The 17,248-nt window shown below is 33.3% G+C and overlaps 1 protein-coding gene across 5 annotated transcripts in view; it reads right to left on the bottom strand.

Moving 5' to 3' along the window:
* The window catches only part of LOC134529278 (5'-AMP-activated protein kinase catalytic subunit alpha-2), a 230,411-nt gene that overhangs the window by 38,500 nt on the left and 174,663 nt on the right, over positions 1-17,248 (bottom strand). For 3 of the 5 annotated variants that reach the window (XR_010074522.1, XM_063363177.1, XM_063363176.1), the window contains exon 11: positions 1,452-1,611. The exons of 1 other annotated variant lie outside the window; for it this stretch is intronic. Coding sequence is in view for 3 of the 4 variants with exons in the window: in XM_063363177.1 (XP_063219247.1) it covers positions 1,452-1,611 (160 nt within the window). In the remaining variant the exon portion in view is untranslated. Of the gene's footprint in view, positions 1-1,052; positions 1,612-17,248 lie in introns of those variants that run through there. One more of the 5 variants, XM_063363175.1, reaches the window with a different exon arrangement.

Here is a 17,248-nt window from a genome sequence, read left to right as displayed (position 1 = left end):
ATTATAACAATAATATCCACAATGTATGCAAAATAAGTATAAATAAATTTCAAGTTAAAGTAGTGGTGTTCATAGCAATAACAACCAAACAATATATGTACACATAAATGTGGCACAGGTAACATCCATATTATTTCAGCCAAAATTTATATGATTTATATCCCATTTGGACACAGTTTGAATCAAAATTAAAAGTACTAGAACTCACCAATGTATACTGTCAATTTAAGTAATGTTCCTGTACAGTTTGAATAAATTAGAGTACAAAAATTAAAAACCTTTCTGAAACATTTAATATTCATTATAAAATTTATTAGACATTAATATAATCTACTTTTTTCAAGAAAAAAATCCCCAGAGTAGATTGCTATAAATAACAGTATGAGTAAAGTAATAACAAACCTACAAAAATGTATTGTTTGTTAAAAGTCAATGTTTGAAGTGTTTCGTGTTTTAACCCATACAACAAATATTTTAATTATTTTACATGCTAAGGATCTTCACTATTAATATTATCGCAACTTCTATCATTTTTATCCAGTTATAGTTATTTTTTTTTTTTTACAAAATAACAGGTTATAAAATTTCTTTCTCGAGTGTATACTAATGATTTTACATTATCTCAACCAGTTTTCCTGGAAAATTATGTTATATGAAAAGAAATAAAAAAGTTAAAATTTTAGTATATTTAAATATATAAATTTATTTTTGGTTGAAAAAATTATTGACTCATAATTTAAGCTAATTTATATAAAATGAAAACCATAATTTTGCCAATTAGGGTTGCTCAAAATAATGAGTAAAATATGTAATAAAATTTATAATGGTGTGGGGCTCCCACAAACCTTTAAGCCAAAAAATCTCTTGAACTTTTAAAGAAGGTTTTACTTAATACTTTCTGCCAAACCAAAACTTTTTTTTATATTACTTATGTTCCAATGTAAAAAATTAAACAACTGCTTGCTACATTACTTCTCTTCAAGCTCATTCATATGTGAAAATTTGACTCTAGCTCATGTACATCCTTTTCTTTTAATTAATATTTCCTTCCATTTTATTATCTTTTGTGATTTTGCTGATTGGGTCACCAAATTATTACCTTAGGCAGGATACCAAGAAACTGTATACAGCAACCTTCCCTTGCTTACGTAGGTAGTTGACTTTGGTGCAGGCGAGAGCATGCATTTAATTTCATATACTACTAAATGAGTGTTATTTCACATATTGTTAGCAGAGAATGGATGTGAATGTGACCATGAGTAAAATTGTTCAGCAGAGTAGGGCCAGAAAAGGATTGACTAACATTTATAAGAATAATAAGATGCTAATAACTTACCTAACATAATGTTCACCCCATAAAAGTATTAAATGAATCCATACAATAAAAACATCACCAGGAAAATTGTTTAACATGATAAATTTACAAAAACAAAGTTTTCTTTTTTCCATACCATCATATTCCTCGCTGCTCTCGCTGCTGAGACTTTTGAAGTCCAACAGGTAGCTTTTATAATCCACTTGATACAATTGGAGCGACATTTTTACGTACTTTCCAGTCAACTTGTTTTTTTGACGTACACGCACATGAAATGGGTTTATTACTTTCCATTCCTGGAACAAAATACATAATTTTATAATTTTACACATACGTGAAAATAACATTCCTGTTTCTGCAATATGAATCTTAAAAAGGCATAAACAACCAGTATGCTTCTGTAATTGTTGGTCAACCCAAGTTTTATGCTTCAAAAATTTTTTTTTCCAATTTTTTATAAAATACGCATTGCATTATCAGAATTTAAATTAAACTTATTTGAAGAAACTGGTTGCCTCATCTGGAAAGAACAATTTCTCAGTGTGGGCGATATTATAAGTGTAGGAGATGCATGACTATAGCACAAAATCTGGTTAAGTATTTAATTTTTAAAAAGTTAATAATATTTAAAGAAAATTTGCAGCTAAGTGTCTCCTGTTTGAATATGAACCCTAACATCATCAAATGAACCAGTATCTCTAGAATATTTCCTCTTGAAACTTTCATCAATGTATGAAAACATTATTTTGCTCCTTTAATATAAGTAATATTAGGTAATTAGGTCATAAACATGTAAATCAGGGAAAAACACCAGTCAAACATTCAAGATCCTAAAAACTAAATATTTTGGTTAGCTTGACAAAGAGGGTGGAAGTAGAATAGGAAAAATTACAAATTCTCTCAAAAAATTGGCTGAATAAAAATAAAAAGGAAGAAATGATATGTGTCAATGGTAATGCAGGGTGAGAGAGACAGAGAAAATCTAGTGAGAAGCACATTCCTCTTTTGCAACTGTCAACATTCCAGTACAAGTTTTACTCAATTGCTTAGTAGTGGTGATGAGTTAAGGCGATTGGTGCATGGAAAATATTACGACAAAACTAATATAACTGTACATATTTATTTTTGATGCTTCTTTTTAAGACATAATATACCTAGGATATTTTTAATAAACTTTTTTTTACTGAGTTATGTAATTTTAAATGCATTTATTTTTATTCCAAGCCAGAATTATTTAGATAACACATAATTATGTTAAACTTAAGTATAGTTCAAGAAACGAGTGTTAGAATAGGTTTCTGCACCTATAAAAGTAAGAAAAAAAAATTTTCATTGTCAAAATTACAGTTTAATATTGACAATTTCCATTGATCACTGCTTGACTACTTCAGGAGCGATTTAAAGAATAAATTTAAATGAAAATGAAAACATAATTGGCAGAACACTATTGAGTTATGTATATATTTTCATATCCTTTTGTTTTTCATACGATCCAACTCAAAACACGCCCTCTGGAGTGACAGTTTTAGTGCTGCAAGTAAAACTCGCGCCGCCGGGAAGAATGTCCCCGCGACGTGGCGCTGAGAGGCGGCGCTTGTCGCAACCAGGTAGTCCGGCGGCGGAGCTTCGGCCGGCTGGCCGCAGCCTGCGGGTGGGGAGGGGGGAAGAATGGGGTGTAGAGGGAGGACGAGAGAGGAGGCCGAAGAAACGAAGGGACTGTCAAGGTCGCGCTTCATAGTGGAGTCTATCTTCGCTCAAGCAAGGAAATTGTCTCTGTACAGAAAAATTTGTACAGCGAAATTCTTTTTAGCGGTTATGTTTTGACTTGAAGTTGAATATTGACACGGTGATTATTCTTTGTGGTGGTTGTTTACACATATGAATAAATTTTTACTCTCCAGATTAATATGTTTTGACAGCATAGAACATCAGTTGTGTATTCCGGTTAGTTAGGGTATGCTACATGCACACTAGAATGACAGATCTAAATTTAACCAAAAAAATAGATTTTATATTTATTAAAATTTATTTAGAACATCAAATCAACACTAGGCTATTCCAGTTATATGAAATATAAAAAAATTGGAAATGTTAGCTAGCGATGCCAGAATGTCGGGCACACTAATTACAAATGTCCTTTTGTAATATTACATTGCACAGAACACTGAAACCCTAACACTTCAAGTGTTTGTTTACAGTTTTATTATTCTGTGCTACGTTATTTAAATTTATATGTTTAATTTATTTTGGGTTTTGAACTATATCTCTGACATTGTTACAGACGTTTGGGCTTTTCTCTATGTAATTATTAAGTAATTGCGGCTTTTGGAATAACGTTTTTCACGACCAGAAATTGCCCGAGGTTTCGGCGGAACTTTCAAAAAGTGCCTCGAGCCTATTGTTGTAAAAGTTACGCTACTAAAAAGAAGCTTGGTTTTGGCCGTTTTGGTGCGTGCAGCTCCGCGTCAGGATGTTCCTGACGCGGGCCTACCATAAGTTATGTTACGTGTGCGGTAATAATAGTATGTATAAAAAGGTTATCATCAGACTGCTGATTGTATGTTAAGTTGCGAACGGGAATACGCAATTTTAAAGTTATTAACGTCAGAAGATATCATTAGTCCAGGTATGGCCATTTTGTTATTACTCTATCACTAACGCTGTACTGACGCCCTGCAACGTTTTAACATTGCCCATTGATATTATGACTTTGTTGATGTTGCTGGGATAAACTAAAACCAGGCGCTATTAAATATTATATTTACTAAATTAATTAGCCTCTCAGTATTATTAATGGCACAATCATATGAACATACAATGCACAACTAACTTAGTGGTCTTGAGTCTATAGGTCTTATGTTTTATCGGACAATTGATTTAATTTATGAGTTAGTGATTTTTCAAACTGTAAATCCAATTTTTAACTCTACGTGAAACATTGACATTTGCGAAGTCGTGCCCATGTACCTGGCAACGATAGTTAAAAAAAATCGGAGTGATATTTTGGTCAAATGGAATTACTGTATTGAGGGATACATGGTATTTGTTTATTCGTGTGTAAGTAAGTAATAAATCATTCTTAAAATCAGTTAATTATTTTGTCTTCCTATTTCGTATTCTAATTGAGATAAATATCAGATAAGCATGTGTTACTTGTATCACGACATCAAGGTATTATTTATCAGTAATTAATATTTTATTTTATTTTTTTGTTAACTAATGTGCATAGGGCAGTGCACTAGACAGCACTACCTGTGTGTAGTGTTGCGTTACACTTTTTAAAGCATTAGAGTTCACATAAAATGATAAATCCAAAATTTCGTTTAAAAGTATAAATATCAGCGATCAATTTAATTAATGTCCAGCATAACTCAGTCAGTAAAACACTCGGAATTATGTATAGGACCTGTTAACCTAAATATTTGTTAACAGTTAAACTGAACTAAGATGTGTTAGAGTGTTTTTTTTTTTTCCGTATATTAGAGGTATGGGACATCAAAATACGCATCTGTCGCCCATTGACTTTAAATACAGAATTATAAACTACATATTGTGAAAACATTCTGCAGCAGTTTTTGCTGAACGGAAAAACACGGATGAGAAGACAGACGAAATGTGTTTGGTAAGTGATTTTTCGTCAATTGAAATGGAACAGGACAGTGCTTATCAGAATGAAAGTACAGAACTACTTTTGTGCAAGGAAATGTATTTTACAAAGACATTTCAAGAGAAATCACCTTTAAATGAAATAGATCTTGCTGACATGGAAGAAATAGACTTAGATTTAGAGACCAGGCCCCTTTCAATTTCGAAATTTCTCTTGAAGGGCTGAAATATGTTTCTGGTTATATAGCTCACCGTTTTAGAAATAAATATCCTGACCTTGGCACTACGGATTTCAATTCGGAGGACGATAGCTGGATACATGTACAATCAAAGGGTAACTTAAAATGTCCCACTAATGAATTTTTTGAATTTATTAAGATCGCTGAAATGTGTTTTGATAATGTTCATGGCAACAATTTGTGCAAAAAAAGAGTGGATTTTTGAATCACTGACTAAAATTATTTGCGGAACTACTGAAAATAAATATCCAGAAGAAGTTATATACTGTTTTGTCAGGACAAGAACGTATATGTGTATCAAGTATTTGAACATGAAATATTTGAACGAACAAGACCAAAAACGCAAAGAAAGAAATAAGATGAGGAAAACTACCCTCTAAGATTTTTCAGTGTGATAGTGTCCACTTTCCTTCACCATAATATGTCTGTTCATAATTTATTTACGATGTTTTTTAACTACTATATTTAAGAAAAGCATTTATTGTGAATATCGCAGCAATTATGTAGGGCTTAAGGTATTTATTGTATTCCAAATATTGAGTATGTAATTTTTATTGCCTTTATTAAAAATAATATATATATTAACAATGTAACAAAATTGCGATATTTTTGTATTGCTATTGCAATTTTGTTTCTTGTAAACATTATTGTAGACTTTTTCATATTGAAATTAAAATTGCTATAGGGTTGTTTGTATTTTAATTTTACAGTTATAAGATTTTTTATATGTTGCAGGGTGGCCACTCTTCTGGGATAATAAAATTCCTGGTTATTTCCAGGTTTTTTCAAGGGTTGTTTTTATCAATATTTGCATACAATTTGTATTTTTGTTACACAAAGCACACACAATATGATGTTTTATTGGCGTTAAACAATAGACAACTTAACTATAGGCTTAAAAATTAAATCAATGAACTTGCTTAAAACAAAACCTACCACCAACAAAAAAATTTATAATCTCACGTCACAAAAATTACTTGACACCAAACGCACGTGTTTTGCCCCTCTCGCGTGGCTGGCTAATGCTGTTCTTCCCATCCATGCTACCGATATTGATTTTAACATTATACAAATTGCAAATAGCGTTTGTCCTGCACTTTGGATCTTCCTCCACCCATTCAAACTCTTTCGTATATTTGTCATTGTATGTGGTGACCGAACTCGTTGACATTTTGATAGTCTGCGCCAATTACATGTTAGATTAAAAAATTCAAAACAACGTCCCGCACAACTAAACTTTTAAAAAAACTCGAGAAAAGTATCCGTGATACCGTGACGCAACAACATGAGCGCAAAGTAAAAACAAATATACATACAAAACTAGTGCTACCAACATGCCGTGCGAGAAATTACTATCACCCTACAACATAATTTCAGCCAAAATGCTGTTGCTTTTGAATACAGAAACATAATAAGTATGGAAGTCTGATTTGTTAACGGTTTCTTACGTACTACAAAAGTTTTTAAATGCAATATGAACAAATAAACTTTCACAAAAAATAGCTCACGAGCATACTGTCGTGCTTCGACGGGTGGTGAACGTGCTCATATAACAGCCGTATGTTATTGTGATCGTTACTTCTTAAAAAAAATTCCCGGTTCTAATAAAAATTCCTGGTTGATTCCAGGTATTCCTGGTTTTTTTTAAGAAATCCTGGCTATTTCCCGTATTTCCCGATTTCCCGGTTGGCTGGCCACCCTGTGTTGTTTACTGTTTACAAACATTTGAAAAATATTTCCTTAACCATATTTCCATTTCCATGGCAATAGTTTTGTTAGCTTTTCGGGTAACTCTTCTACATGGATGATAAGATGGTGCGACATCTAAAACATATCACACCACCTTTACATAACTATTAAACTAAGAGGTGTTTTCTTTACATAATATTAAAGCACAGTGTTTCCTTGTGGCGTAGGTGATTTAGAATTTCCATTTATCTAGAAAAATATGTGCTTTCAGAATGTTTTTTAACACACAGTGTTTCGGAAGGTTTTTGAAGAAAAAAATTGACTACCCGTTTTATTTTTTTGCAGTTGAATTCGGGCACGTGCATGAAATATAATTAATCCGTAGGAAGCGCAATGGTTTAAAGTATTGATCTTGAAGATTTGAAAAGATTTATTGAAATAGTGTGAGAGAACAAGAGAGTTGAGTGAGAAGATGTGCGGGAGTGGCAGAGGTTAGCTCTCAGCCACATGTGCGCAGTTGCGGAAAAAAAATAATCCATTCCGCCTCCCCATGACGAAGGATGAGTGAAAGAGAAACCTGCTAAACCTTCTCCTCCTCCGGGCACGATAGAACCGTATCGGCTGTGTGTTAGAGGGAGAGCGAGATACAATTTCGAGGTTCTGTTAGTTACCGCTAGATGGCAGGCCGCAGAGCGACCACCAGCAACACCCTTCCCGTCTGAAGGCCATCTCGCCACTGACGAGCTGGAAATAAGCTCCTGACCTCCCTACATAGTAACGGTAACCCACATAGGCATCTAGACTCTTTAGTAGTCATATGATACAACATTCATTGTTTTCGGGCCTGTGACCGTTTTTTACCGTGCACCAATCGCCTTAAGCAAAATACTACACATCATGGTAGAACGACACAGGACACAGTGTTTCACAGCAGTGTCAACATGCAATACACTGGTGTCTCATGTCGCCTCTACTTTGTCCATGAACACATTATAGGATCATGTCTAGTACACTATAATAATATAAATTATTGTTAAGTTATTTTATCTTTACCTCTTGAGCGAGTTTTATTTCTAATAACTGTAACTGTTGCTATCAAAAAATAATTTCAGATAACATTAAAATAAATACTGCTACACAAATTACAATTTAGCCACATAAAATGAAAAGGAAAACAGGGTAATAGACACAGATAGGACAATGGAACAAAATTTGCATGTAAGAAGAAAATTACATTATGTAATGATTTTTATATCATTTTAAGGCAATGCATGAGTTGAAAAACAATAATTGTGCTTCTGAAATTAAATTTTTACCACCTAATTGTTTCTAAGCAAGTGATAAAATCATATGTGATCTTTGTTTAGTTTGTTGTTCAATTGATACATCTTTCCAACTGTAACATCACTGTACTCTGCCCAGCATAAGATAATACAACGTAAACAAAATCCTACGCATCCTCTGAAATTAATGGGAAACTTTTTTTTCCACATGAAAAACTATTTATGAATTAATACTTGAAGATTTAGTAATAAAATGGGGAAAATAACCAAACAAAAAATATTTTTAATTTTTAATGCTAAACTTTTTTTGATTCATAACAATGTGGTACAATCATTCATATATATATATATATATATATATATATATATATATATATATATATATATATAAACAGAATATTCAAAACTTCCCTTTACAGAATATGGAAATTCTATGAATGTTCTGTTTCCTTACACTTAAAATTTCCTGATATTTCCCAGATTTCCCTGCATATCTAGCTCAATTTACGAGAAGTTGAATTTCTAAATATTTTGTATCTAATTAAAAGATGACTTTAAATATGAGATTACTTTAAATTTAAGATGAGCTTTAATTAAAATTTTACCTGAAATTATTAGTAACCATAAATTAAATTGAGGCTAAGACAGACCAAAAAGTTAGACTATATCAAATAAGACAACTTAAAATATTAGGTTACTTCAAATTTAAGATGGAAAATATTAAATTAAATTTTAAATTTTGAAAAACAGAAAAAACAGGACTGTTAACCTTAAATTACAGTATTTACCCGAATATACCTTGCACGATTTTTCATAAAACTTGTGTTGAAAATGTGTTGCACAGCTTATTCAAAACTTGACAATGCCTCATGACAATGCTGCATAGCATAGGTTCCATTAAGTTCCAAGGTCGGTTAACCTGGTAATGCTCAATGGACAATAGACATCTCTTACCTAGTTTGTGAGTGTTTATGTAAGAAAGACATTGTAATGATTAGCAAAGATTTGTGGTTGCGATCATTTACGGTTACTGTAAAATCCCAAAAATGATTAAAAATACCTACTTAAGAAATGGAAGTCGTGCTGCAGGAAGAAAGTACGCTGTCAGGGAAAGAGACTGGATGAAAAAAATAAGATTTGTTGATGTGTGATGGTGGTACTACTTCATAAAGTTCCCAATTTATTCAGTTTGCATTTCTTGTAACATATATCAGTCATTTGTGGCACCAATTTAATTGATGCTTCACTGACGTGAACAAAACAACTACAGTACTTTTACATTCATTATGCTTTTTTTTTCCATGCATCACAGTAAACATGTTATCATTCACAGTTAATCCACAAATAAAATATTTTATTTATTTTTAGAGATCGTATTTAGATAAAAATTATTACTGGAAATATTGATAAATAATTCTTCAAATACATTGGCAAGGATAAGTATATCTGTCTTCAAATACAGGTCGCTGTGTCTCGCTACTTACCAGCTTGATTGTGCACACTAACGTCAGTGCACTGGGCTTTGCCACTGATCCTATGGTGTGGATAACTGGTGTCCAGCTGGAGCATATCTCGGTGAATAAAATGGTACTGTAAGGCAAATAACACCTACCTACCAGAAATGTATTACATCAGCAAGCCACCTACCTACCTGCAGTACGTAGATTCAAACAATTTGTATGGGTGGGCCATGAGTTTGCCAATACCAATCTTCAACTTCACGTGGTGTGACATGGAAAAATTTAAATCATGATGGTACCCGAGGATGGTTTGATAGGTTACATCCTTGAGATAGATGTCGAATACCCGTACACCTTCATCAGGAACACTAAGACCTGCCCTTCTTGCCTGAACACCAGTGTCCACCAGGTTCGCAACAGGCCAAGCTACTGATGACTCTCGATGACAAGCGGAACTATATTGTCCATAATAGAAAACTGAAGGAGACTATACAGCACAGGCGTAAGGTAACTAAGGTCCACCGGGTGCTGGAGTTTGTAATAAACCTGTGTTCCTGTAGACTTAGTAGGTACTTAAAAAAAAGTGCTAGAAACGTACGGGCTATAGCATACGTCAAGAAGACATTTGAACAGTGAAAAGAGGCGGAACACAGGTAATATACAAAGAACTTTGGGGTTAACACCCCAAAAGGTTGGTAGGTGTTAAGGTAGATAGTAATATATAAAAATATAAATAAAATACTGATATCTGGTTACTTCTAGTTTATTTTAATGGTTAACTTATCTTATTTTGGACATGCTAGATTTATCATAGTGTGGCCGTTAATACTTTTGGTCACCACTTTAATGATTCACAAACTAATAACAATAAATATTTTTATGAAAATTCACAGTTTCAGTAAACTCAAGATTTAGTACATTAAATTATAATTGAATTGAATTTTACTACACGCAGGCCGGCCGCGGATACTTTGATAAATACTTTACAGATTACATTTATTTTAAAGCAAGTTGCACAAACAAGGTTTCAGAGTAATAAAATCAAAAATAAACAACATTCCATTATTTTTGATTGACAAGTACTTTTCATTACTATATTTTATACTTTTTTCTTTAAATGGTAGTTGAATTGTTTGCAAATTGTTCGTAAAAATTTAAAATTTCTTAGATTTCTTACATTGTGTCTTCCAAACATAGACTTAGCTGCATGCAAAGTGCTGACATCCAAACGCATAGCGGACTAAAGTTGACAGCACGATGCGGGGAATTTAGATGGCCAAAATCACGAACTCAGTGCGGGTAGATGTGGTTGTCTACCCATCACTGGGGATGGAAAACCCCACAAATTGTGTGGTAGGTCGGTGGTACTATCTATCCATGTGATGGTAGACGACCACTAGCGCGGTTGCACGTACTTAATTCACCAGAAAAACACTAACACTAATATGATGTAGTCTAAACTTTAAAATTGTAAGGGGGTTTCTCCCTGGTCATCGTGACTACATCCTACAATCTTTGATGTCCGACTTCTTAGGAGGAGAGACGTGGTCGCGGTAGAAGTAGCGCGGCAGATGTAGGATGCTCCCTGTACCACAGTTGATTGACGACTCTCTCTACTTGAGAGAGTCTCTTAGTTCCTGCATGGGCTCGAAACCAAAAAGTGAGGAGGGGGGAAGAGAGAAACAGAGTGGGCGGAGCTAAGTGGGCCATGGGAGGAAAAGTGTCTTGTGATTGGTCAGGGCTTTTGGGTGTCATAGTGCCACAAAAAAAAAAATCTAAAACTCTCTATGGCAGCGCCATCTTTAGTTGGCATGAGAGCCATGAGATAGAGCATCGAGCGGTGGTGTTTCTGTATGCCGTCTAAGACAAAGGGGGATTGGAAGGTGGTGCTCACTGGCGGGAGAAACTGACATTAGCATGCTTAGTTTCCGTTGTGCCTTGTGTGTGGAGCGCAAGCATAAGCGCGGCTTGTTCCTAAAGGAGAGGAGGGGTTGACGAGGGTAAGGGCACATTCCGTGCCTTGGTCATGGTTCCTGGAAGCATAGCAGAAAACCTAAGAGGGCCAGGGGTGGCAGGGAAGTGCTTGTTTTATGCCGAGACCAGCACATCCGCTTTGCTCGCCATGGCCTCGAGCCTGGGAAAGCCAGCTAGGCTCGCCTGACGAGGCAGGTACCCCTGCATGAAAAACAAGGTGGAAGGCATGTTAGGCAGGGAGAGTTATCATTCCTGTTCCTGGATGCAGGCGAGATAAAATTGACTCGGCTAGCCTACGCTGCGTTTAAGTGTCTGCATGTCTCTGCTGAGACGTTGAGACTCTCCAAGACCCACTAGTAAAGTTTTAATATGTATAGCCCTGGGTGGTATAGCTGAGAAAATAAATTTTGTTGAGGTCCTCTAGCTTATGGGATAGCAAAAATATTTTATTAAATAAAAGTTGAAAAATTGAGCCAAGAAATAACTGATTTTCGTCTCATACTCCCCCGCTTGATGGCGGAGCCCAGGGTAGATAATAGGACAGACTCCTGAGGTAACTACCCTGATTAAATTTGCATAAACTTTCATGTAATGATAAAAGTTAAAATTGAGATATCTGTACTATAGATTGTTAAAAAAAACTCTATGGTGATTGAGGAACTCTAAGAATGTTGATCTCAGATCTTGGACATGGTGTAAATTCTCAAATTGGGCACTATGAGGAAGGCCGAAAAACACTGAGGAAAATCTGGAGCTCTGTCATAGGAATCTCAGTGAAAAATGGGGAATGTATACCCCTGTAAAACTGAAATGGGAATGAATACACCTGTACAAAACGTCTTTCCACAAGAAGCCGAAGGCAATGGGACTTGGCCCGCTCAATCAGGCTATGGATAGGACGGAATAAATTTGACGCTTGCTCAAAAGCGAAGCAAACATTCAGTCCCAGAATGACACTTTTTAGCTTAGCATAGAATCCTATTGGCCATGCTCTGAAGGGTGATCAGTCCAACGGGCTGGAACAGTGATGCCTAAGCGGGAAATTCCCGAAAGCTAGATTGGGTTTGAAACCCAAAAGAACTACAATTTCTAGAATGATAAATTTAGAAAGAAAAAAATATATTTCTGTAAAAAGGTGTAGGAGTTTCCGCTAAAACGACTCTGATATTTAGTAAATAGTTAGTTGAATATTTACTACATAAATATTTCTAAAAAAAATAAACGTAAATAAATTACTCTTAGCATTCAAATTTAAATAGTTATATAAAAATTATAAACCTAAAATAAACCACATAAATCTAAAGGGTTGAATTTACTTAATTGAGCAATCGGAGCTTCCATGGCAGGCATTTAGGTTTTACACTGCCTGAAAAGGGATTTGAACAGAGGTCGTCCAAACGTGAGTGGTGGGACAGGAACCCAAAGAACACTCGAGAGGTCATGAGATATTTCACTCAGAGGACCCGGATCCTGGCGCATTTTGGCTCAGTGACCAATTTAGTGCTGCATTGTGGCTAGCGTGACCTAAGTTCTACTTTAGAACACACAAAAATAAAAAACAGTTTGCCGTCTGGAAGTCACAAGGCTCTAAACTATATAAACAAGGTCATGTTAATTATGAACAACAAATTACGAACTTTGGGGCGAGTGTGAAAGAAAAATAATTATGTACCTATATGTACCAGCTATAGTGCTCAGATTTTGTGTACATAGCTGTACATCAACATTAATTTTTTTTAAATTTAAATTTAAAAATGAGAAATTAATATAAATTGCCAGAATTTAAACTTAAAATTCACTGCTAAATGCATGAACAGGAAACATTCAATTCCTAAAAAAAAATATTACTTGTTTACTTTGTAAATTATTGACTTGGTAATACCGCAATTAAAATTTACATAATTTTACACATTGAACGTTAACGTATGTTATCAAAATAAATATAGTCATATAATACATTGAAAATTAGGTTAAAATAAACTTTTGCGATCAGAGAGGCTTCGCTGAGCTACCTTAAACACATACGAGAGAGAAAGAAAATGATGATCAAAACTGTGTCAACATTAGTGACATGAACAAAGTCAATAAAGAAAATAATTACTAAAAAAAAAATTAATGTTTGATCATCCATATGAAAAAATTAAATTTGTTGCTTAGTAGCAGATAGAATGTTCGATGTGAATGAAAATTCATAAAATATTTGGAGAGTTACCAAGATTGTGCTAGCCTAGGGAACATGTGGAAAACATGGTCTACACATACATAAATTGATTTAAGAACCTTTTCAGAAAAGGCAAGTGTGATTACGCCACTTTCAGCACTCACAAAAAATATAAAAACAAAGCTAGACACATCGATGGGTACTTATTTTAATATTGCATAGTAACATAATTAAATCACATGTATTTTTGTAACAACAAAAGGTGATGGGAATAATACTGTATTATTATTATTATTATTATTATTATTATTATATGTTGCATCTATTGAAGTAATGTGTAGAGTACCTTTAGTCTCAATCAAGTTCTCAATAAAAAAATATAGATACCTCATTAATGTTAAGTGATTTTTAGATATAATTTACAAAACATTCTCTCTGAATATTATGTACTTAAGAGAAAATAGACTAATCTATAAACATAGGGCGTGAAATTAATTGTTATTTACTTATTCATCAGAATTACAAAAGAATTCTTAATTTTATTATTATTATTATTAGTATATGTTCTTTTATAACAATACTGTTTAGCATAAACTTAAATTCCATGTAGTTAAAAATTAAAAAAGATTATTCGTAAAATATTTTAAAAAAATATTTATATTATTTTATGAGACACTGTATTTTGATATTCTGTGCTACCTTTATGCATTAATGTTTAGTGTATACTTAAAATCTATAAAATTTAATACATATATTTCTTAAAATAATAAATCATATTTCATATACAAAGTATAAAACACTTTATTTTAATCGTATATGCTTTAAAAGTAAATGCCCTTGCACATAAAGAAAAAAAATTAGGGGAGTTATTTCATTTTATTTATTTTATAACTATTATTAATGAAATTATTTGAAGTTACAAATTTTCAACAATCAAAATTTGATAATGTATTCATTATTTCTCACATTATTAGGTTAATATTAGTGAAGGAAACATGGTAAATTGCCCTGACACAGGGCTCGTGTGTTGGCTACCGCTAGCAGTTGACAGGATTTTATCAACAAGGACTAACGTCGTAGACCATGTGGGTGTCGCCGGTCGTCGACCAACAAGAGGACTGGGGGGGGGGGGGGGGGGGGGAGGGTTGGTCTGTTTACGTCTGGTGATAAGACGCGTCACTTCCGTTCCTCTGGCGACTGCGCGCCAGGCCATTGCCAGGAGGGGGAAGGGGTGGCAGCTGACAGCTGGCCCAGGGCTGCCAATGCCCAAAGATAATGGCGTGCTGGCATCACGCACGGCAAAAGACGTAGTGTTAGACGGCGGAAAATTTAGGTATGCAGAGTTGGCAGCCTTGTCAAAATGGCTGCAGGCCTAAGGTAAGGGGCAAAACGTAAATAAATGTATCATTTACGACACAGCTGGCCGGAAATCATAACGGGAGGAAATAATACAAGAATCCCTGCAAGAAAATGCATAGCCAGAATTAATGAAGAAAATGTATAATTTAGTGTAGGGGTAATGGCCTTACTTGAAAGAAAAGATACGCGGCGCGAAATTATGACGAAACGCTCGCATGCAGTTCACAAAAAAATCTTATAAAATAAAGAAACTTTACAAGTTATACCTATATTAATAATGCTAATTCTGATTTACAGAAAGCAAGTTCTGGTGTTCCTCAAGGTGGCACTTTATCACCTTTATTATTTAATATTTTTCTTAGCTATGGGAAAACTATGATGAGTTTTACTAGAAAACTTCTTCCTATTAATTTTGATTACAGTCTAGTAAATCATACATTAATCAAGAGTAAACAAGTAAAAGATTTAAGTCTCACACTTGATTCTAAATTACTTTTTAATTTTCATGTTGAATCCATTACCACCATTGCTAACAGAACACTGGCATTGATGAAATATAAATCTAGTTTTTCTACTAATTATGATTTTAAGTCTTTATATGTCATTTATTAGATAAAAATTAGAATATAATTCCATTATTTGGAACAATTTAAGCAATTAGAATATTTAAAAAATTGACAAAATAAATCAAAATTAATGAATATAAATAAATCTCTGAATCATAAAATAGATCTCTAAACTCGGTTCTTTAAGAACAAGAAGGATAATTCTAGATGCAAAGTTTATAAATAACTGCTTGAAAAACAAATCAGATTGTAATTACTTGTTAGATAATGTTGCCCATTAAAGTTCCTAGTTTTAATAAACGTATTTATCCTCTTTTGTGTTATACAAGTAAAATTAATTATATTTTATATAGATTAATAAATAATTTTAATAAAATTGATAGTATTTTTCCCATATTAGAAAAAAAGTCAATGCTCACCAAAATCCTTTCAAGCATTAATCGACTTGATATTAATCAATAGTTATTAATTTAGTACTTATATTCATGGTTAGATGTGTTATAGATAATATATATTGTAGTTTATTGCATTGTAAGTTTTTGGTGTTTGCTGCATATTAGTTTAATTTTTTTTTTGGCTTGAGTTGATTTAATTTATTTCATTTAGTTATACTTTTTTTAAAGTTTGTTATGTGTTCTGTGTTTATCTACATTTTGTCCATACATTTTGTCTGTCTGTGATTTTTTTTAAATGTATGGTATCTACCACCTTGATAAGTAAAGCTGTTTCCAGAAGGAAGGTATATTTAAAACCCAAGTGCTACACACCATTAACGAAATGCCTTAACAATCAAAATCAAAAGTTTTATGAGATAGATTTTTAGTATAATATTTTTATTTTGTCACAATAAGCATATTTATTTTTTTAAAATTACATTTTTACTTTATGTTAATATTAAACCAAATGATTATATATTGAGTAGACTATCTCTCTTCTTCATGTTCTCTCAAAGTGGCAGAATATGTTAGTGGTGACCTGCAAGACCCTGTCTTGCATGCCTTGGGAACTAAGAAATCCATCATGACAAATATGCATTTCTAAAAAAAAATGAATAATACTAGGAAATAAAAACACACTACTACTACATTGTGCTGTTACATGACTATTCCGTGCACAGAAAGTGTATTGTTTTTATTATAAATAACATTTTTAATTATTATTATTATTTGTTTACATGTTCATGTTTTTGCTCTATTTTTGTTTATTGGATGTATCTATGGCGTAGCCCAAGTGACTTTGAGGCCTCAATTAGCAAGACCCCTCTAGGGAACAAATGACTTAAACGGCAAATTGAACTTTTTGCACGTAATTTGTATAAGAGAATTTTCATTGTTGAAAAATCACGTTTTAAATTTGAGACATTTTAGTATTTTAAGATGTATTGTTGAATGTCTGTATTTTGTTTTGATATGTTAATTAAGTCAATGATCTTTGTGTCTCGGCCAATGAGAGGCCATGTTGCTTAACTAAAGCGTCCTTAATTAAGTTAAGAAAAAAGTTTGGAATGACTACGGCGTTGGCTAGACAGCCTGGTTTGCAATCCCCTTAAAAATCTGATCATTCTACGAGCTAAACAGATAATCCAGTTGAAGGGAT

The sequence above is a fragment of the Bacillus rossius genome, chromosome 2, assembly GCF_032445375.1.
Source record: "Bacillus rossius redtenbacheri isolate Brsri chromosome 2, Brsri_v3, whole genome shotgun sequence".
Lineage (NCBI taxonomy): Eukaryota > Metazoa > Arthropoda > Insecta > Phasmatodea > Bacillidae > Bacillus > Bacillus rossius.
Note: the sequence above shows the minus strand (reverse complement) of the source record. Positions and strands in the feature narration are given on the sequence as shown.